Source organism: Orbicella faveolata, unplaced genomic scaffold (assembly GCF_042242905.1).
Source record: "Orbicella faveolata isolate gen_17 unplaced genomic scaffold, um_ofav_v1 contig_47, whole genome shotgun sequence".
NCBI classification, from domain to species: domain Eukaryota; kingdom Metazoa; phylum Cnidaria; class Anthozoa; order Scleractinia; family Merulinidae; genus Orbicella; species Orbicella faveolata.
Window position 1 is genome coordinate 13,297,461 of NW_028301577.1, and position 20,401 is coordinate 13,317,861.

At 39.3% G+C, this 20,401-nt stretch overlaps 2 protein-coding genes across 3 annotated transcripts in view; one reads left to right on the forward strand and one right to left on the reverse strand.

The window, feature by feature from the left end:
• LOC110046227 (mediator of RNA polymerase II transcription subunit 23-like) overlaps nucleotides 1-15,411 on the forward strand; it is a 40,218-nt gene extending 24,807 nt beyond the window's left edge. For both annotated transcript variants that reach the window (XM_020751912.2, XM_089280137.1), the window contains 21 exons: nucleotides 16-190; nucleotides 1,199-1,289; nucleotides 1,949-2,021; nucleotides 2,581-2,647; nucleotides 3,598-3,725; nucleotides 4,447-4,513; nucleotides 4,867-4,920; nucleotides 5,153-5,261; nucleotides 5,623-5,694; nucleotides 6,346-6,456; nucleotides 7,099-7,158; nucleotides 8,069-8,188; nucleotides 8,677-8,776; nucleotides 9,511-9,609; nucleotides 10,696-10,726; nucleotides 11,203-11,306; nucleotides 11,919-12,169; nucleotides 12,559-12,806; nucleotides 13,695-13,815; nucleotides 13,903-13,988; nucleotides 14,624-15,411. In XM_020751912.2, the coding sequence (XP_020607571.2) occupies nucleotides 16-190; nucleotides 1,199-1,289; nucleotides 1,949-2,021; nucleotides 2,581-2,647; nucleotides 3,598-3,725; nucleotides 4,447-4,513; nucleotides 4,867-4,920; nucleotides 5,153-5,261; nucleotides 5,623-5,694; nucleotides 6,346-6,456; nucleotides 7,099-7,158; nucleotides 8,069-8,188; nucleotides 8,677-8,776; nucleotides 9,511-9,609; nucleotides 10,696-10,726; nucleotides 11,203-11,306; nucleotides 11,919-12,169; nucleotides 12,559-12,806; nucleotides 13,695-13,815; nucleotides 13,903-13,988; nucleotides 14,624-14,759 (2,303 nt within the window). In that variant the 3' untranslated portion in view covers nucleotides 14,760-15,411. The remainder of the gene's footprint in view (nucleotides 1-15; nucleotides 191-1,198; nucleotides 1,290-1,948; nucleotides 2,022-2,580; nucleotides 2,648-3,597; nucleotides 3,726-4,446; nucleotides 4,514-4,866; nucleotides 4,921-5,152; nucleotides 5,262-5,622; nucleotides 5,695-6,345; nucleotides 6,457-7,098; nucleotides 7,159-8,068; nucleotides 8,189-8,676; nucleotides 8,777-9,510; nucleotides 9,610-10,695; nucleotides 10,727-11,202; nucleotides 11,307-11,918; nucleotides 12,170-12,558; nucleotides 12,807-13,694; nucleotides 13,816-13,902; nucleotides 13,989-14,623) is intronic.
• A 409-nt stretch (nucleotides 15,412-15,820) lies between these two features.
• On the reverse strand, nucleotides 15,821-20,395 carry LOC110046238 (3 beta-hydroxysteroid dehydrogenase/Delta 5-->4-isomerase type 3-like). The gene is made up of 2 exons (XM_020751925.2): nucleotides 20,109-20,395; nucleotides 15,821-18,632 (listed from the first exon to the last, which is right to left on the reverse strand). Exons 1-2 carry the CDS (start codon nucleotides 20,328-20,330, stop codon nucleotides 17,739-17,741), a joined length of 1,116 nt encoding a protein of 371 aa, XP_020607584.2. The 5' UTR covers nucleotides 20,331-20,395; the 3' UTR covers nucleotides 15,821-17,738.
• Between the last annotated feature and the right edge of the window lie 6 nt (nucleotides 20,396-20,401).

Here is a 20,401-nt window from a genome sequence, read left to right on the forward strand (position 1 = left end):
TTGTACTATCTGCAGGTTCCTTGCTTCCCAATGTGTTCAAGAGTCATGCTTGGGGAATTCTCCACACATTGCTCGAGATGTTCAGTTACCGTCTGCATCACATTCAACCTCACTACAGAGTGACCCTGCTCTCTCATTTACACTCGCTTGCTGCCGTGCCACATACAAACCAGAATCAGCTTCATTTGTGGTAATTTACTCTTGATTTTTGACTAATTCTCAGGGAGCAGTTAAGGCGGGGGTGGGGGGTATAGTTAAATGTTACATTGTTGATATGATTTGGCGTTATTCTCTTGTTAGCTCGTGAAGGTTTCAGGCAGTCTTAAAATGCCGTCATAATTTAACAGCTGAAGGACCTGTGGACTTTTATACATTTTTCGGAAGATTTGTCAGAATTATATGTATGAAAAAGAAGAAAAGAACGGGGAATTAGAGGTAACTGAAGTAAATGAGGAAAACTGAGGATGCAATGAAGATTGGGTCCTGGTGGTTACCAATTCAGAAAACACAGGAGACATTTACTTCCGGCTGAGGAACTAACCAATAGAAACGTTTCGGTAACCTAATTCATGCACACTGTATGAGCGTTCAAAAAAAGATTGTGCACGGTCGTGGACATTCCAACGTAAATCTTGTCATCTTTGTTTGCTCCTGTGAAGTTTGCCAGGCTTCATAACTATTCCCCTCTATTAACTATTGGCAAGACGCATGAAACAGTAACAACCCGTGTTTAAGAACCTGCACTTTTTGAAGTCTGGCAAAATAGTTTCTTGTATTTTGGGGTACTTATTGACAATTTAGGCTAAATAGGATGTTATTAGGTTCTTAATTTCTATGAAGGAGCTCGAGATATAGTTGTCGATTACCAGAAAAATAAACTTTGGTCCTTAAATATATAGTTTTATTCACAACTGTATTATGAGAAGACTAACACAACTGATTACACAATGTATAGGAAGTGTTACCTCTAAAACAAGAGTTGGTAATTTAATTGTTTAATTAATTAAACAATTTAATTAATTTAATTTAATTGTAACCCACATACAAGAAACTTCTTGATCTTGCTTGGCTAAACAGGTTCTTACATCTTTGGGTTTTAGAATGGCAAATTTCTGCCAGCAGGTTCTTAAACCACTAGGTTCTTACACAGGGGTTTTTTTACTGTTTCTGATGATGGTGATTCTTGTACATCCAACAGTGTTGAGAGCACAGCCCTCAGGCTTATCACAGGATTAGGAAGCTCTGAAGTACAGCCACAACTGTCTCGCTTTAATGCTGAACCAAAACAGGTGAATAACAATAACCAAACTCTAAGAGGATCCTTGAATTGGGATCACATTGAAGTATTTTCTTTCATGAAGTGACAGTCTTCTTGTGGGGGTTACATATTTGTCTCTCAGTTAATCAACTCAAGACGCAGACGGGAAAGAAGATTCTATATATGATATATTTACTCTAATGTGAATCTTCCAAAGTTGACGTCAAGGTAGGTCTGTTCATCCTTCCATGAGAGACATCTACGAAAACTACACTGTATATCTTAGCTGTGTTTTACCGTGTTTGTAGTCAAAGTTGCACAAACCTTGAATTAGTAAAGAAAATAACTTCTATTTCAGATTTCTTTAGATGTTTTTAATATATCAAAAGAAAACCTAAACATAAATGACGGAATTAAAAACCTAAATGAAAATCACCAAATTGCCATTGAAATTGAGTCTTTACAAGAAGTAAGTCTATTTACAAATGAGTATTAGCAACGTTTTGTGTGAAGGTTTAGCACTTTCTGTTAAAGGGAGTGGTAAAGTTTCAGGCACATACTTGCAAGAGAAAAAATGCACCAAGAACCTCATTTTGTGGTCGTATTGTTAGGATAAGATATTATGTCTTTGGCAGTGCAATGATATGCTAATAACTATTAACATTGTTGTGAATTAATTTCCTTTCCCAGCTTTTGTCTGCTGAATCTGAGGAACTCAATCGAGCCCTTGTATTGACCATAGCACGGGCTATGCATATAACTTGTAAGTAAGCTCATCGATTAACATTCTATTCATGCTTTAGCATGCATCATTGAGCTATGACGCACGCCGGCGAGAAGTTTGGAGAGCAAGGAAGAAGCGTAAGAGTTGCTCGAAGCGCAGCCGCAACCATAGCTTCTTGAGTGCTCTCCAACCTACACAAGTGCACTATAACCTGATGATGCACAGTTAAATTATGACTCACTTATTTTATAGCATTGCCAATGGAAATAAATTTCTCTAGCTAACCAAAGTTAACTTTCTCAGGCCATAAGCGTGCATAATTGGATTATGAAGCATGCTTGCATATACTGAGTTTTGCTAGCTATGCTATAAAGACAGTTAATGTTTTCCAGTAAAGGTGCAGGCAGACCTGTCACACCACTTTGGAAGAGACTATATCAGCAATTTTAACTGCGTGCTGGATTGTAACAGTTTCAAACAAGATTGTGTTGTTGACGTGTTTGTTACGGAATACGACAATATCTTTGTACCATCTTAATCTAGATTCTGGGCTGCTTTTTTTTTTGGTAATATCACAAAATTGTTTATTTGTTCATAGCTGCAGAATCGAGTGTAAACTGGTATGAAGGAATTCTGAGAACTCTGATCACCAATACTCCACACAGGTATGTAAATAGTGACCATCCTACCAGGCTAAGTTTTATTGATCAAAATACATTTGAAAACATACACGCAAGTGAGAACTACGTATCTGCTTTTTGAAAAGTGGGAATCATTTCAGAGCGATTATTTCTTTTCGCAAAGCAAATTGTAACTATAGTAAGCCAGATTTCAGAGTGGTAATCTAATTAGTTCAGAGTCAGTTGTCTACTCTCCAGACTCTATTACCAGATTCTAATATCGGTGCCATGATCTTTTCCCGTCTGGTCTTGCTGCCCAGCTGCCAGAGAAACGGTCATCTAACCCTGAGGTCGTGCCTTCCAATTCTACCGGAAGGAAATACTTGGGTTGATTTCCAGCACTCCAAATTAATTCATGTAAATCTCTTCTTTCCAGCTTCTATGAATTCCCTGATCTGCTTTCGTGTTAATCTATTTAGCCAGTTGGTCAGTCTACCAACTAATACCAGAAGCATATGTGATATGCTTCTGCTAATACATAATTAATTGGCTACACGACCCCTCAAGCATGTAGTGCTTAAACGATAATCGTGTTTTAAATAAAGGATTTTACTTTACTTTACTTTACTTTACTTTACTTTACTTTACTTTACTTTACTTTACTTTACTTTACTTTACTTTACTTTACTTTACTTTACTTTACTTTACTTTACTTTACTTTACTTTACTTTACTTTACTTTACTTTACTTTACTTTACTTTACTTTACTTTACTTTACTTTACTTTACTTTACTTTACTTTACTTTACTTTACTTTACTTTACTTTACTTTACTTTACTTTACTTTACTTTACTTTACTTTACTTACCAACAAGGGCTTTTTGTTCTTTTTGTGTTCTTAACAGCATCTCCATTTAGAAAAGCATTGTTCAGTCGGAAATTGTTTTTGACGATGCTGCTCATCACATGACGTTCGTTTCTTTGTTTTCTTATTAGCTGGGCAAGCCACACTCTGGCGTGTTTTCCTCTACCCCTTCGGCAATTTTACACGCAAAATCCTTGCCCTCACGAAACTAAGCAGGCACTGAGACAAAGAGTGGAAGACGAGTACAGAAGATGGAAATGTAAGTGTATTTTGTATATTTGTCCTCTCTATGAGGTGCAGCACTTGAATCTCAATACTTTAAACGTTATAACCGTGAGAATGACTCCTTTGTCGTTGAAAAGCAAACCATGCGAGTGATTAGTAAGAGATTGTGGACCGAAAGGGAACGAAACACACAAACATTGCTGGCAAGTCCCCGTTCAAAGTGGCACCTGTATTCAACAGTGGCAAGAGAGCATGAAGATAAACGAGTTAATCCTTCATATAGACCTTGTGCTCAAGGTAATCCCTCTAAAATTATATTTAACTTTAGTATCTGGTCCTCCTGCGGTTTGTGTTACCATGCGTGTTGCGTAGATGTTTTCGTGGAGGATAAAGGAGCTCAGTCACAGCATTTTGGGTTACTTTGGCTGCGTACAAAATTCCCTTTAAATTGAAGGAAACCTGTTAAATAGTAGGTTCCTAAGATAGAAAAACACTAAAGAGATAATAATAAAGTGTAAAGGAACAAGAATTGTAAAGGATGGAGAAGACTGGCATGGATTACAAGCGACGAACTTGCTCCATCTGAGTAAAACTCGCGTCACATGATTGGCTTTAAGAGAGATCATTGTAGAATAAACCCTTTATGGTTAACTCTCTTGACAGTAGCCACATAGAGAAATCCAGATTTTTCACCAGGAAACTGGTAGTGAAAATACACAAGTACTGACTGAAGAAATATATCTTTATACTTTCAGCAATGACATCAGAAACTGAAATATTCAATCATTTTGCGGATCCCTCCTCGACAAATGTTTTCATTTGGTAAGCAATGCCATTTTTATTTGGAGATTGATACTGTATGATTAGATTGACCTGACAGGGACTGCAGGAACATGTAAGATATCAAAGACCTTATCAAACATGAAGGACTGAAGGAGAGTCTTCGAGAATTGAGGGACGAGAAGTTTAGTGAGAAGAAAAACATGTTGATCTGGAAGGACACACACTGTAGGTTGTGCATGGTTCAATCAACAGCGTAACAGGAGCTAGGAATAGATTGTGAGTGCATAAACGTTAGCTTTAGCCCATTGTCACCTGAGAGATACAGATGACATTGCTGTTAAATAACTGCACATTGAAAACGCTGATCGGTGAAAAGCATTTCTTTCTTGCAGCATTTTGTGGAAGATGTTACTGGAATCAAGCCGTCTTAACCCAGTGTGTCACAAGTAAGTCTGCACGCTTTGCGCGCCTTTGATAATCATTTCCACTTACCCAAACTGGTTAGTAGGGCCTTTGATGTTATATAAATGTTGTTTTCAACTGTCCTGATTAAAATGGTCATATCTCCTTTCTGCGTTTTGAATGTTTTAGCTAAGGTCTTCACAGTTAAGATATAAATATTTTTAGGCACTGTATATTTATTCCTAACAAACATTTTTATGAACTTTTTGTACTCAGAGTTCTGGAACGGCTAGGTGCTCGTGCACTTTCTGCTCATGTGCGAGTGTTTGCTGATTACTTGGTATATGAGTTTTCTACATCTGTAGGAGGAAAACACGTTAGCAAGGTGTGAAGGAGAAAATAAAAGTAAAATGATAATATATAAAAGTAAAATGATAATATATATTTGCTACATTATTACTTCAGCGACAAGTGAGACGTGCCTGCAGGGAATCATGGTAGTTGTATTCGTCAAAACAAAATATTCAGTCCAAGATAATGAATACAACTACCATGATTCCCTGCAGCGTCTCATAGAGGGAACTGGGCATCACTTTGTTGTCAACTAATGCTCCATCTGCTATCAACTGAAGTTTCAATCATGGCTGGCTGATGAAATTTACAGTTATGGTGGTCGACCTTGTTAAATTAGTTATCACATGTAATTGTATTATTGTCTAAAATGCTGCTCTGTTTCTCGTACACAGTGCATTACACACCTTAATGACTTGATATGGAAGTACAATGTGGTTACTTTGGACAGACTGGTTCTCTGTCTGGTGAGTGCAGCTGCCGTCTTCTTTTAAATGAGGTTCTCTCATATTCTTAATAAGTGTATATGTCTCTTAATAAGTGTATATTTCTTGGCAACATTTAGATTCTCACGTTCGTTTCTCGTTCGTTTCTGTTTTTGTTAAGTTTCCTCATAAACGAAACGGTTTAGTTTTGGCTTCAGGGCTGAATTATTTACATAGAGGCGATTGCATCCAAGCAGAGTAAAGTCCGTAATTGGCAACGTAAACATGGGACGCTTTTAATTAAACCAAAAGTTTCGGAACTTTCGAAATGGGAGTAAATGGTAAAGAAACTTCCTTGGGGAGTTTCCGGAAAATCCGAAATTGTTCAATTTTCGAGATGCGAACCATTAAACCAAAAATTTCGAAAATTGCTAGAGGAAAATTAAATGGAACGGAAATTCCTCGTAAGAAATTTTCGAAAGTTTGGTTAAACCTTGCGATGCCGTCCGCTTGTCCGGAAATTCTGGAAGATACTGAAATTTCTGAAAGTTTCAAACCGGAAATTTTGGTGGAATGGAAAGCGCCCTTGTTCTAGCCAGACAAACAAATTGGTGAACATATGTTGTTCACATGTCGCTAAAATGATTCGTCAACATTATTTAACTTGATAGTAATGACATTGTGTTTTCTTAGGCTTTGCGCAGCCATGAGGGAAATGAAGCGCAGGTTTGCTTCTTTATCATTCAACTGTTGCTGTTGAAGCCGCACGAGTTCAGGACTCGAGTGAACGCTTTCATACGCGAGGTAGGTTTATGCATGTACGTGGTTTCAGTTGTACTGGAAACTTCAAACAGGTAAAATAATTAGTACCTGGCCTGTGAATACAGTCTCATCCCTCGCTCTCGGGCACTTTGGAGGTTTGCTTTAGGCGTTCACGAGAGTTCTCTCTTGCAAAGTCCTTAAAGGAGCTCAGTCACGGAATTTTGAGTTATTTTGGCCACGTACAAAGTTGCCTTTAAGTTGAAAAAAGCTTGAAAATTGTGGTTAACTAATTAAGATAGAAAAACACCAAAGAGATAATAACAAACCATAAAGAAACAAGGTTAGTTAAGGATGGAGAAGATTAACACGGATTGCAAACGATGAACTTGAAAAATTTAGACTAAACTTTTCAAGATGCACAAACCGTGACGTAGTTCCTTTAAACGGCCGGAGGCAGTACGAGGCGAGAGGAACATGAATTCGCAAGGTAGGCATTGTCCAAAGTTATAAATATTGGACATAGAAATCACAGAAGCGACTACTGATAACTTATAACCTAATTTGAAGTTGATTCTAATCTTGGGCGAGGTTAACCTTGCATTAAACAACCAGGCTCTGGTTAGTCATTTTGACTTTCATCTTGTCTAGAGGTCGGTTTGAATGTTGTTATCCCTTTCTTTGTAGAACTCTCCTCAACACTGGCTACAGAATGAATGGCATCAGAAACACATGGCATACCACACGGTAAGCGTTTGAACCGTTTGTTAATCAGTCTCTGTGGCTCACCCCCTGGGCATAATGACTCAGCCAGCAGTCATCAGCCAATTGAAGAAACACTATAGGATTACTTTTACTTCAAATTGTACCGGCAAACAGATACACGTGAACAGATCGAACAGTTTTGTGACTACCATGAGTGACAGTCATTTAAGTCTGATCTGTTTACAAGATTAGAGGGAATTTTGGTTGAAAAGCAGTTTAAGTTCCGAGGGATACCTAATGGAATTTAAGTTGATATCTCTGTCTTTAGAAGACGATTTCTTGTTGGAATTGTAGATATTCGTTCGGAATATGAATTACAAACGATTAGAAGCGCTTTTATAGCTCACGCAATACTGTAATTTAAAAACGTCCAACCGCGCACTGACGTCATAATTTCCCATCAAGCTTTGCAAAAATAAACATGGCGGCGCGTGGAAAATTTGAAATCCAAGTATGGCGTAAGCGAAACGCTGAGTATTCAAAACAGACAAATAATTATCGACCCAAGATTCCCTTTAATTTATCCCCAAATGTTTCGAGAACAAAGATAAATTTTCTTTCAAATATTCCACTATGGTAAATGCGACAAAGGAAAGTTGGAGACCTTGGAACCTTCCCTAATGCTGTCTCGCGCACTTAGGTTTTAGTCTCCATTTGAAGTTCAGAAAGCTAATTGCCGGGTATTTCCAATTTCTTGCTATTGTAGTCACAAATGATGCTGGCAAATAAACAGAAAATTAAGTATCGTAGGCACGCAATCCACGCAAAGGGCTATTTTGCTCACAAATTGTGGACCTTTGATGCTGGCAAATATAAATTGTCAGTCAGTGGTAACACGCCATGTAAATTGATTCAACTCTGAACTACGTCTCGTTAAATGGTTTTCTTCCAGAGCTACCCTGAGAGATTTTATTTTGAAGGACTGTTGGAATCTGCTGGAGCGTTAGCCTCTGCACCAACAGTGCAATACCTGCCCATCTACTTTGGTAATGTGTGTCTAAGGTTTTTACCGGTAAGTGCATTTCATTCACTGCCGCTTTCAACAACTTTTCCTTGCCAAGCATGGGTTGATCACTTCAAAGATGAGTTTCTTGTATTTGAGCGTCACTTCAAAGTGTAATTCTAAATGTGACGGGTATTTATTTTCTCATCTATTCATTCGTTAACCAGAGTAATTCTAACACGTTAGATGATGCAAAATGAGAGTATATTTGATGCAATCTGACATATGCAGTCGAACTTCTATCAAGCGGTCACCCCCTATAAAGCGGCCAGTTATCAAAGTCCCCCAATTATTGTCAGTAAAATACTGTAAATAAACCCTTCTTGATCGGCCACCTCTCTCAAGTGGTCGCGACCACCCGTTGTGGTCGTCTCGATGAGGGTTTTGACAACTTTATTTAAAGAAATTGAGAATCTCAGAATCCAAGACCAGTTTCAGTGGCTTGTTTGTTTTTGTTTTCGAAGGTATTCCTTGACTTGCTGTTCATGTGTGTTTAGGTTTTTGACATTGTCATTCAACGTTTCTTGGAGCTCGCACCAGTGCACAAGTCATTGGAAAGTCTTCTTGATCATCTTGGCTGCTTGTACAAGTTCCATGGTTTGTTTAAATAACCTTTTTTATAACAAATTAATGTTCACTCATTTTATCCTGGGCCGGGTTGCTCGAAAGCCGGTTAACGCTAAGCCAGGATTAAAAGTTAACCGAAGAAGTAATTTTTCGGGTATAAAAATGTTTTTCACTTCTTTTATCTTGTGTAGGTTGAGATTACTCACGCTCGAAAGTGAAAGACAAACAATTTAAACAGGAAACCTCACCGAAAACGGAAAAGTTACAAACCTGAAATTAAAATTCTCGCTAATCCTGGGTTAGCTTAACCGGCTTTGAACAACACGACCCTGGTGATTAATCTGTCAAACACGACGGGATGTCAGGCGGAATTGAAACGTATTCTCTGTACCACGGCAGATGTTTTTCTAGTCTCTGGCATTATGTTTTTTGTTATTTAATATCAGAAATGAATGTTACTGGCTCTCCTTGAACATTTTATCATTTTTTACTATCTCACATGCCTGTTTGTCGATGTTTTGTTCGTAAGATCGCCTTATAACATACCTGCACATCACACTACATTACTACGAGCACTGCCTGAGGGACAAACCGTGTCAGGCGAAATTGAAACGTATTCTATGTACCACGGCAGATGTTTTTCTAGTCTCTGGCATCATGTTTTTTGTTATTTAACATCAGAAATGAATGTTACTGGCTCCCCTTGAACATTTTAACATTTCTTACTATCTCACATGCCTGTTTGTCGATGTTTTGTTCGTAAGATCGTCCTATAACATACCTGTACAACACGCTACATTACTACGAGCAATGCCTGAGGGACAAACCCGCTCTCAAGAAGAAGCTTGTTGGAGCAATTATTGGTAAGTTTTGATCGCTCATACACTCAACTCTCGTTATAGCAGACACCCTCGAGACCGTCATTTAGTGTCCGTAATAGCTAGAGTTCGAAATAGCGAGATGTGATGAAAATATCACATACAACGCACACTGCTATACTCTGGTAAGATTTTCCAGTTTTATTTAATTTGTAGTGCACATTTACTTCGACACGTAATCATAAAATATTGGTCAAAATAGTGTGCGAAATAGTAAACATTCCAAGACTGCAGAGTAATTATGTCATTCAGTACGTCAGTCCAAATTGTCCGTTTGAACGAGAGAAGAAATATAAAAATTTTAGCTTGGGATTGCATGAAGTGCTCTGTAATGGCGGAAGTTGCTTCCGTGCATTTCTTTGTAGTTTCGGTCGGGGGTGTAGCTTCTGTCCGTAATACCGGGGTGTCTGCAACGCGAAAGTTCACTGTATTAACCATTACGGTCGAATCTCCCCTGACAGTCCGCTCCCTGCATCTGCCATCTCTGCTCAATGGCCAACTTATTCTTTCCCTCGGTAGGCCGAGATGAAGAGGATAACTCAGCTGTAAACGAGATGCTTTATGATTTCATAACGTTACGTCTATTTTTTTACTTTGTCTTGATTCCTTGTTAAGAAGTGAACGTGTCATATATTTTCGCTAGCTTTCAAATGTATGAGTAATTATAGACTTTGAATGGATATTTGGGAGCACCATCAAAGGACCAGGAATTATTGGCTGGATTTAGCGCGATCTTTAAAGGCTCATTCAGTGTTACTTTGGTACTCAACTAAGTTTAATTGCTTACCTTTCTTATAAAGGCAAACTAGTTTATATATGTAATAGGACTACATACAGCCCAATTTGAAAATAATTGCTAGTCAGAGGGATTTTTTGAATTCAATTATTTCAAAATTAGACTAGGATCAGTAGGATGTTAAATATATTTCGTAGGAACTGTCCAGACTACTTGTTAATTTAGACACTCTCCAATTAAAAAATGTGCGCGCTTCTAATCTTTAGGATTTTGGGCAACAATATAATAGCTTTAGTGACAGCCACGGACATCAGTCTCATATTTGCTTTCAACAGGTGCACAAAAGGATGTCCACCCAGCCGGCTGGTGAGTGTTTGTGCGTGAGCTATAACGGTACTGTAGGTTTGCTGCAATCTTTTTCACCTCCTCATACGCTAGCTACTGCGAGCCTTGTTAAGGTAAACATAGATTTAGTGGAAATTCGACAAATAATAGTACACTTACCTTTTCCAAACATCAGATATGTTCATTGAATTACTGTTCTCAACGTTTAATACAGTCAAGTTAAAGCCAGTTAAAAGTAAGCATAACAATTCCAAGAATCTAAGTTCTCTAGAGACAGTCTGACATGCGAAGTGTTCAACGAACTATTTACCTTTCCAAATATCAGATTTGTACATTGAACTAATGTTATATGCGTTTAATACAGTCAAATTAAAGCCAGTTAAAAGTAAGCGTAACAATATTCCGTGAATTCAATTCTCTGCGGACAGTCTGCCGGCGAAGTTTTCAACTAATTTAACTTAATTATGGTGCGGAAAGGTTGTTTTGTCTTTGTTCAGGTGTTTGTCCAAGGGGTACATGGAGTACCTGTCCAACTCTGATGACACGCCCTGGACTCCAGATCTTGCTTATTACTGTTCTGTGATTGGTCGACTCGTGGACAGTATCCTTTTGCTTGGAATTTAGAACTGTGGACTTAAGTGTGTCCACTCTCTCTATGTAACTGTATCAGTAGTCAAAGCTAAAAAAAACTGCCAGACAGTTTGCATGATAAGCGGTGTATTGTTCCATAGCTTCCTTTAAAATAGTCGCGCACACGGGTTTCGCATGACTTACCAAACGAGTTCAAAGGTCACTTCTCAAACTCATTATAATTCATCAAGTTTGAACAAAGGAAATCATGACCTTGAGAGCGTTTGGATATCTGATCTTAATTAGCATAGATTTTTACGATTATATTTCTCCATTTTCTTCATAGTTTTCTTGTCGATTGAGAAGATATATCAAACACTCAAGACAGTGTTTGACCACATTTCCAAACACCTCGAAGTTCGTCAAAAATACTCCGCTGCGCGTCGTATTTTCAACTCTCTTCTCGGTGTTTGGAGACGTGTTCAAACGCGGTCTTTCGTGTTTGATATATTGCATCCATGGATTGTGATTGGTGGATTACGATCGATTTTGTTTTCTATTTTCGTCAGGGTTTTCAGCTTCGGAGTTCGCGTATGTACTTTATTTGTAAGGGACAAATGTTATTTATCTTGACTTTTGTTAGCTGTTTCTGGTAAAACTCCACCCCCATTTCCAGCTTGTGATTGGCGATTCAACGAGTTTCCAAACCCCGTTGCGCACGCGCTTCACGTGACTTGGGTTGAACTGATGGCGTTACCTGTCACAGGACAGGAAGTTGGAGATGCCTTGTTCGACGTCATCTTCAAAGGAAGCTACGTCACTCACAATACTAACATCCGAGCAAATATTGTGGAATGGATCAATGCTGTAGGATTAGTGTTGTCGTCACTTCCGGTAAACACTGACTTCCCTAACACAGCGGCCAAACCCAAACCTTGAACGTCACTTCCGGTTTTCATTGCTAAGAACTGTTGTATAAGTCTGAAGCATATTGTGCATGACATAAAGTCTTTTGCAAGACGATAAAACGGAATTCGAAAACGGCTACCAGACTTTTGGAATTTGACATTACGACGTTGTACATTCCTAACCCATTAGAACTCGGCTGTTAGAAATTCAGTGTACTGATATAGTAATTTTTAACCAAAGTAATCCACTAAATTGACGCTTCCGGGAGTGAAAATATGTTTTGTAGGTTTTGACTTTTTGCAGTCGTACTCTTGATAAGTCCTCTTTAATTTGCTTTATCATTAATATGATAATTTTTAATGTTTATTTATTAGGAGCCATATTGGAGCATCGTGTATGATAAAATCTGTATGGCCCTCTTTAAAGAGCTCTCCGCAAGAGACATATCAACAACTCCCATGGCTCTCGAGGACTTGGGTAAAGCCGCTCCATTCCCCTACTCGTTTCTCGATTTTTCTACCAACGTAGCCATGCATTCAGAGACCAATGTGGATTATGTCTTAGCAGTCACGCATGCGCTCTGGCACCATGCAAGTATCGGTCAACTAAGCCAGGTTCCACAGTAAGTATTGTGTGTCTTAAGGGATATTTATTCATGGTAGGACACGTAGTTTGCTTTTATTTACTGTCGTTTGCTTGCGGTTAGCATTTATTTACTGCTGTTTGCTTGCGGTTAGCATTTATTTACTGCTGTTTGCTTGCGGCTAGCATTTATTTACTGCTGTTTGCTTGCGGTTACCATTTTAGGGGTGACCAACTGTGTCTAAGGCGACTAACTAACTAACTAAGGCGACTAACTGTGTCCCAACATGAATTATATTCCCATAATAAAGTAGATTTGTGTTATAGCGATCAGTGTTAATGATTATCTAGGATGAAAAACAGTTTATTGTCCAAAACAAGCTTAATGGTTCTCATTAAGTGGTCGTGGAGGTTTATGTCGATATTTCTGTTACTGGTTTGAATGCCAAGTATTAAGTTTTCAGTTTTAATTCCCCGGTCGCCGCCGTGTTCACTTTATGGTACTTTGTGGTGGGAGATTTATATATGAAGTCTGTGGAAGACGATTTTGTGTTAGAACCGTACATCAGTATTAAGCTAGAAATCGAATTCTCATTAGAAGCGATATCATAAGAAGTACTTGGGTATCTCTTAAGTTATGTAATGACTGCACAGGGACGTCACAGCTCTCCATCAAGTTTACAAAAACTCACATGGTGGTGAGTGGAAAATTTGAACGCCAAGAATAAAAAATGCCTTTCTCAGACAGTTAGGCAAACCTCTGACACGCTTTGTTCAATGTTCAACTTGTTCCCATCATAACTTGCTATGATGACTCGCTTTGATATTTTCTATCTTGTGGAATGGGAACACCAAATTAGTAAATGCTGTCCTGGTAATCCAAAGTAAATTGAACCCATTTCTGAATTTTGCTGCTGTCTCTTTTAAGGTTTATTCGTGACCGCGTGTCACAGCTGGTTACAAATGAAGCTCAGTTTCTTTACATATGCCATTTGGTTGGACCATTCCTTCAACGGTTTTTCCAAGAAAGGCCAAGATGTCTTCAAGAGGTATTGCAAACGTTGTTCGTGTGAGCATGACCTTTTCTCTATTTCAGGCTTCACAGAAGTAATTTCTGTTTTCTTTCCTTTTTGTAGATCGTCGTGGCGTTGTACCGTCTACTGGAGAAGATCAACCGAGAAGTTCAACACATTCACCACATTGATACAATCTGTGACTTCTTGTATCCTTTCCTTCGATTTGGGGAATTGATTTCTTTCATACAGTGTTGATCCCCAATCTAGACGCCGATATTTGTAGCCAGAATAGCAGTGAACGTCTGCGATTTTATTCTTGAACCATATAGTATGATCTTTACTACCGTGTTGTCATTTGATTTAGTATAAACAGGGTTTCTTGTATAAACAGTTTCGGCTGTGTAAACTACCGGTCGGACTTTTGGATTCCATGTCTCTGTAGGCGCCTACTTTTAGTGTCGTAAAATGAAGACGGTTGCCCGTTTTTCTCTTCAACAATGACGGTGATTCACGCGTGCACCGTCTTTTTCGTACTAGTAGCGCCGGTGGCAGGGCTGAAAGAGAAGGGTTCCCATATGTGGAGGGGCGGGGATGCTGTTGGTCTCTATCAAGAGTGTAATTCTCACTTAGCGTGTTAAGGACTGTTTTAGAATTGTGTCATTTAGGGGTCAAATATAGTCTAAGCTACATCCAAATTGGTCTTCTTGAGGGATTTGGTTCATTTTTTTTGCGACCGCTGCTTCCGCGCTTCCGCCCCCTTTTACCTTGTGGTAAAATATACACGTCGATTTACCCCGGGATTTACACCATTTGTACTTAAAGTTCTTTAATGTTCCCTCAGATACCATATCAAGTACATGTTTATAGGAGATGTCATTAAAGATGAAGTCCTGAAGATCATTCCTCAGTTACGCCAGTCGCTTCAGGTCCGGCTGAGATTTATGACACAGAATGTGAAGAGAGATGACAATGCATAGTCTGCTATCACTTACCAATACCACACTAAAATGCTAAAAGTACTGAAACCTCTTCTCCTTCTCCTTCTCCTCCACTCCTCCAAAAAAACTTGCCCTTCAGATCTTAAACGCAATTCTCATTCCGGACGCAAGCCATGGGAATATATTTAGTTTTAGTTCTTAAGGAAGATGTACTGTCTTAAGTTTTGTAGCCTACCTCTTTTTGTATTTTATGTTGTTTGTTTTGGACGCAAATGTGATATTTATAGAGTTTGTTTTGTATTTCATATCAAATTTAGACCGTTGTGGCGAGTTTTATCCCCCTTGAAAGAATAAAACCAACCATTGTTAAACTGCAAAATTCTTTCCGAAAATAAGCCAATTGAACAAAAATATTACTTCACAGGATTAAGCGAAGTGCCTTCTAATTGAGAGACGAACGAAAGGAAGAAGGAGAGAGAGGAGAGAAACGAGATTGCCTCAGAACAGTGCACCTTGGACTGAGATGAACCGTTGTAAATAGATAGTAAATTTAATTTATTTGTTATAAGGATTTGAGGTATCCACGTCTCTAAGGCCGTGACTTCCAATCGAAAGTAAAATTATCAGAGCCAGTCACACTGGCCGTAAAAACCGAGCAGACGAAAGCATATAAATAGGTCCTTAATCCGTATATGTGCCTGGTGTTCTTTGTTTTTTTTAAGGAGTCGGTAGCTCCGGCGACCCGAAGGGCCGCCAAGCGGAGCCCCATACTCATATAAGAAAGAAAAGGAAACCCCTGAGTTGATTTTCTCGTGGCTATCATGGCTAGCGGTATTGCTTGTGGACGCGTACGCACGACGGCGACGGAGTCGCGCAACATGGCGGCCATACTCCAAATAATAGGTTGACAGACATTTAGCCTTGGTTTACCGTGTACTTCTTTGATATTGGACATTCATGTTATGATCAATTGACACCTGTCAAAAGGTCTGAGCGCGAAAAGGCCTAGGTACGAGTTTAACGCTACAGTGTTACGCAGGACTTGTAAGTAGCGGTTTTCCTTGTAAGGTCGCGTAAGAGATGACAACAGGAGACAAAGGTAAACTATTCAGTCTTTTAGTTCCTTTATTCACTCTTTCCCTACTCAGCAAGATTGTGTGCTCCCTGTGGTTTGTTAAAAACTTCCAGGACACAGGGTCGGATAGCAGCTCACGAATGGCTTGATGCTCTTTGAAAAAACAATAGAACAAACAACAGAAACAACACCCTTGACCCCAAAACAATAACAGCTGCTAACAAGCAAAAGAATTACAAGCTTGCGAGAGCTGCTACACTTCTGATGCTTGCACTGAATGCCACTGGCTTGCGATATGCGCAGTGAATGCTCACTTGCATTTTATGCTATTATTTGGCCGGCTCCGTGAGCGGGCAAGATGAATCAAATCCTGCACTGTGATTAGCTACCCCAGCGGGCAAGATGGAGCTATCTTGCCCGCTCGGGACTACCCGCCGTGTCCCGCAAGAAAAATTTCCCCGAAAGCCATATAATAAATCCTTTATTGACCAAGCTCGTTCGGTCAAGATGGCTTGATATTGGCCTCGTTCTTTTTTTGCGAGTTTATGGACCTCGACTCCGTCTCGGTCCATAAACTCACAAAAATAGAACTTGACCAATATCCAGCCATCTTGACCTCACACTTGGTCAATAACCCGTATATACTGCATGTTCCAATGCAAATTTTCCTGCCAAATGTTTTCGCATTTCTTTTCAAACGAACTGGCTTCATCTTTTGTCCGAGCTTTGCTTTTTGCCGTGATCAAGAACACGGTAAACAGGGATTCAAGAAAATATAAAAAACATACCAGTCGGCAAACCTGTGGAAAGCATAACACCTACTTTAGAAAGCAAACGGGTTGTGCCATTTAATAAATCTTTCGGCCCTTGCCGACTGCGCTTAAATGAAGTCCTCGTCAAAGGCCGATATTCGTCTACATGCACATCTTCAATGTAAAGCTCCTAGACAGTGAAGTGATTGCTCCCGTTAATTAGAGCTCTTGTTATCCTCGAAAGGTTTATTTCACACAAACGAGCAACAGACATGACAATTTATAAAGTGGCGTGTATTGGTTTTGAACCTGTCTTGAACAGTGTGATAGCTCTGGTCAAGAGATCGTTTATGGAGAAAAGAAGCTTTTAAGGAAGCTCTAAAAGACGCGGTAAAATTTTGAGTTTATCGCCTCGAATCGATAGAGAACAGTTCTATAAAGTAGCCAAAGAGTGAGATTTTCGACGGCATAGCCGTCGTTCGTGACGGGGGGTCTGGGGGCAGAGAGCATAGGATTGAATCCGTTTGCGTGAGTCTCACGCTCAATGCGTGAGACTTGAGAGCTCGGCGATAACTCTATTTACTGGCAAAACTAGAAGAATGCCGTTTGTATCAGAAATACTTCTTGCCATTTATAACACTTATCAAAACATTTTAGTTTCTGTATAAAACTTGCTCCGAAATATAAAACTTATGACGCAGTTTTAATACATGTGTAAAAAAATATAAAACTTGTCAGAAAATATATTAAACTCGTTGCACATATAAAACTTGTCATGCAATATATAAAATTTGTTGCAAATATAAAAATTGTGGAAAAGACGTGTTGACAAGATATAAAACTTGTTGCAAATATAAAACTTGTCGCGCAATACGCATATGTGCATATCGTAACCCAGATCACCGTGCCAAAGGGCCAGAACGAGGCGAAGAATTTTGGCGGGAAATTCTCCCAGCATTTGCAAGATGGCCTCTAACATGAACCAATGTTTATTACTATTATTATTATTCTGGTATGCCTGCCACCTCAATGATGTTATAACACAAAGTAATTCTAATTAGCTGTGCTGACACTGGTTCAATTTGACTTGTGTTACTTTTCAATTTAACCCAGGCTGTTAATGCCTCAGGGCTGGCACTAACTACCCATTGTATGAATAAAAAACCCCTAAATATTGTATGACATCCAAAGTCAATTCTTCAAATTGAATTTTTCTACCAGAAACCTAATGGTGTTCCTCTTAGATTCTTCATATGAAAACATTGGTTGATAGCCAAGCTCTTTCCGAGCCTGCTTCCAACTAACTGTGTAACCCTTACACACACTAAACACAGAACACCTGTTTAATGCTACAGAAAGCTTGCAAACTGGAAGTAATATCCATGTTATGAATTCCAAAATAACAGCAATGAAGAAAATAATTACATAAGGAATAGATATGTTAAGTAGTTTACACCCAGTAGCTGACAAATAAGGCTCTACTAAGTCAAAAAAGTTACATTCAGGGGTGTTGTCTCCAATAAAGAATGCCTTCCCAGCAATCAATTTTGGGTTTTTCTGCAATACATCAACTGCAAGCACATGGGCCCATGCAGTGTTACCCACATAACAAGTGTGAAACTTGGCCCTTGCATTTCCCATTCTTGGTAAATAACCAAACTGATTTTTTGCCGAATTGATCACACTAGGAATAAAGGCTTGATCTCCTTCCCCGTACATAACCAGTGATCTTAATGAACAAGTCGCAAGAACTGCATCATTTGCCAAAGGACTTCCATTAGCTTCCAGGACTTTCTTCTCAGCTTGCATTTTAGTAAATGCATACAGGCCAAAAAGATAATCAGACACTTTATCGCCTGGAGGAGGTGTTGCCTCATACAAATTGTAATTATCTGACCAACCCAGTGCAACATCTGCAGTACTTGTGTATACAAGTCTAGCGACATTGCACTCTAAACAAGCCTTGATGACATGTTCTGTCCCTTTCACATTAACAGCATTCATTGCTGTCCCTGATGGAAGATTTACATCTACTATTGCTGCTGTATGGATGACAACACTTGCATTCCTCAGAACTGCCCTGACCTTTATGAAAAGAAGAAAAGCACTGAATACTTATTGCAAATTGCTTAATAACTTTAAAATTTAATAGCAAAGGAGTGTGAACAAAAACCCCTCAAGATACAGTAAACATCCACATTAACACTTTTCTTAATCATGATGAGTCATTCTTTTCAAGGTATAGGATCAACTTTTTGCTACCATTTTGATGTCATGTCATGTGAAAACTTAAACTTTAAGAAACTCCATCTATCTTTCTATCACTCCGGAAACTTGTAAGAAAATATATATTTTGGAGGTCTTATAGCCATTAAATATAAATTTCAGGTGGCCTTAAGGTTGTAGATTTTAGAATTTTATAATGTGACATGAAAACAAAGAATATCAATTAGGAGGTACATTTTCCAGCACGGGCACTGATTTTGTGGAACAAACGAATGCAAAATTGCAATAGAGCCTACACAGAACAAAAAATTCAATTGCAAGGAGATTCTGCTTTGTGTGTTAGCCAACTCCAGCAAATACAGACTTTATTTAGGCGGCAGTCATTTCAAAGCCTTCTCTATCATGTGCCTCAACATTTACACCTATGTGATAATTTTTAACCCAGTAGTTAGTAGCAGCTCCAGAGGTCCCCTAAAAGGAGGGTACGGATCATACACGAACTAGCATATTTGCCCTGGAAGCTTTGCTTCTTGGGCAAATATTTGTTTAAAGAGCATCAAATTTCCGCGGGGCAACTATCAGCCAATAGTTACTTGATAGAAGCACTCTATTGTTTAAATAGAAACCGCGAGCTCATAATCTTATTGTTTATTAGATTACTTTTCCCTTGACCGCCGAAAATTTTATTTTACAAATTCAGCGCAAAAATCAGGTGTTGTTTGTTTACACATCCTCAAGTCCCTACATCCCACATCCTGGAGTCCCTGCACATCCCCGAGTCCTGACATCCTCGCATCCCATGTTCCCGAATCCCCACGTCCCCATGTCCCCGAGTGACCAAGTCTCCATGTCCCTGTGTCCCCACGTCCCCAAGTCCCACGTCCCTGAGTCCTCGCGTCCCAAATCCCGAGTCCCACGTCACAGTCCCCAAGTCCCCGTCCCACTTTTAGTCACAGCCCCAGATGTGCACCTCGTGATGGGGCCTTCCTTGCTAAAAAGGGAAGGGGTGACGTGAAAGGGGGTGCAAACATTTTGGCCAAAAACAGGGCTTACATTTTTCAGCCATAAGGAGAGGTGTGCCCTCTCTTAGAGTCACCTTTGACACTATGACATTAAGAAGGCTGCATCTGCCTCTGTATGAGTTTCTTAATGAATATTCAGACTTCAACACAACGATGCACTGGTTTAATTTGAAAATCTCCAGTTTTCCACTGCATTTTCCTACAGGTTGGCAAGTCTACCAAGTCCTACGAAGGTTTTATTTGTGGTGTATATTAATGTTTTGCACAAAACTGCCATTGATTCTTGCGGTTCTATTTTGTCACACAAGCTTACCTCTTCGTAATTGCAAATGTCCGCTCGCATGTAGCTCAGTTTTCCTCCCTGAGCATTCTGAAGGAAGAAAGATGGCTCGCTATGGCAAATATCAAGTCCCCGAATTTCCTGAATATTTACACCGCGCGTATTCAACAGCTCCACTATTTTAAGGCCTAAAAATCCTGCTGCACCCGTAACCACCACTATTTCTCCATCTGTAGAACTTGGATGAAATGACATAATGCGAGAGCTTTAAGAGGGAGCGAAGAGGAAACTCAATTTGAAGGAGGAGCTCAGAAAGTATGGGAGGT

Coding starts and splice junctions, on each gene's coding strand:
- LOC110046238 (XM_020751925.2), bottom strand. CDS start 20,330: ATGTCATTTCATCCAAGTTCTACAGATGGAGAAATAGTGGTGGTTACG. Junction 18,633..20,108: donor ACATTTGCAATTACGAAGAG/GTAAGCTTGTGT, acceptor CTTTTCATAAAG/GTCAGGGCAGTTCTGAGGAA.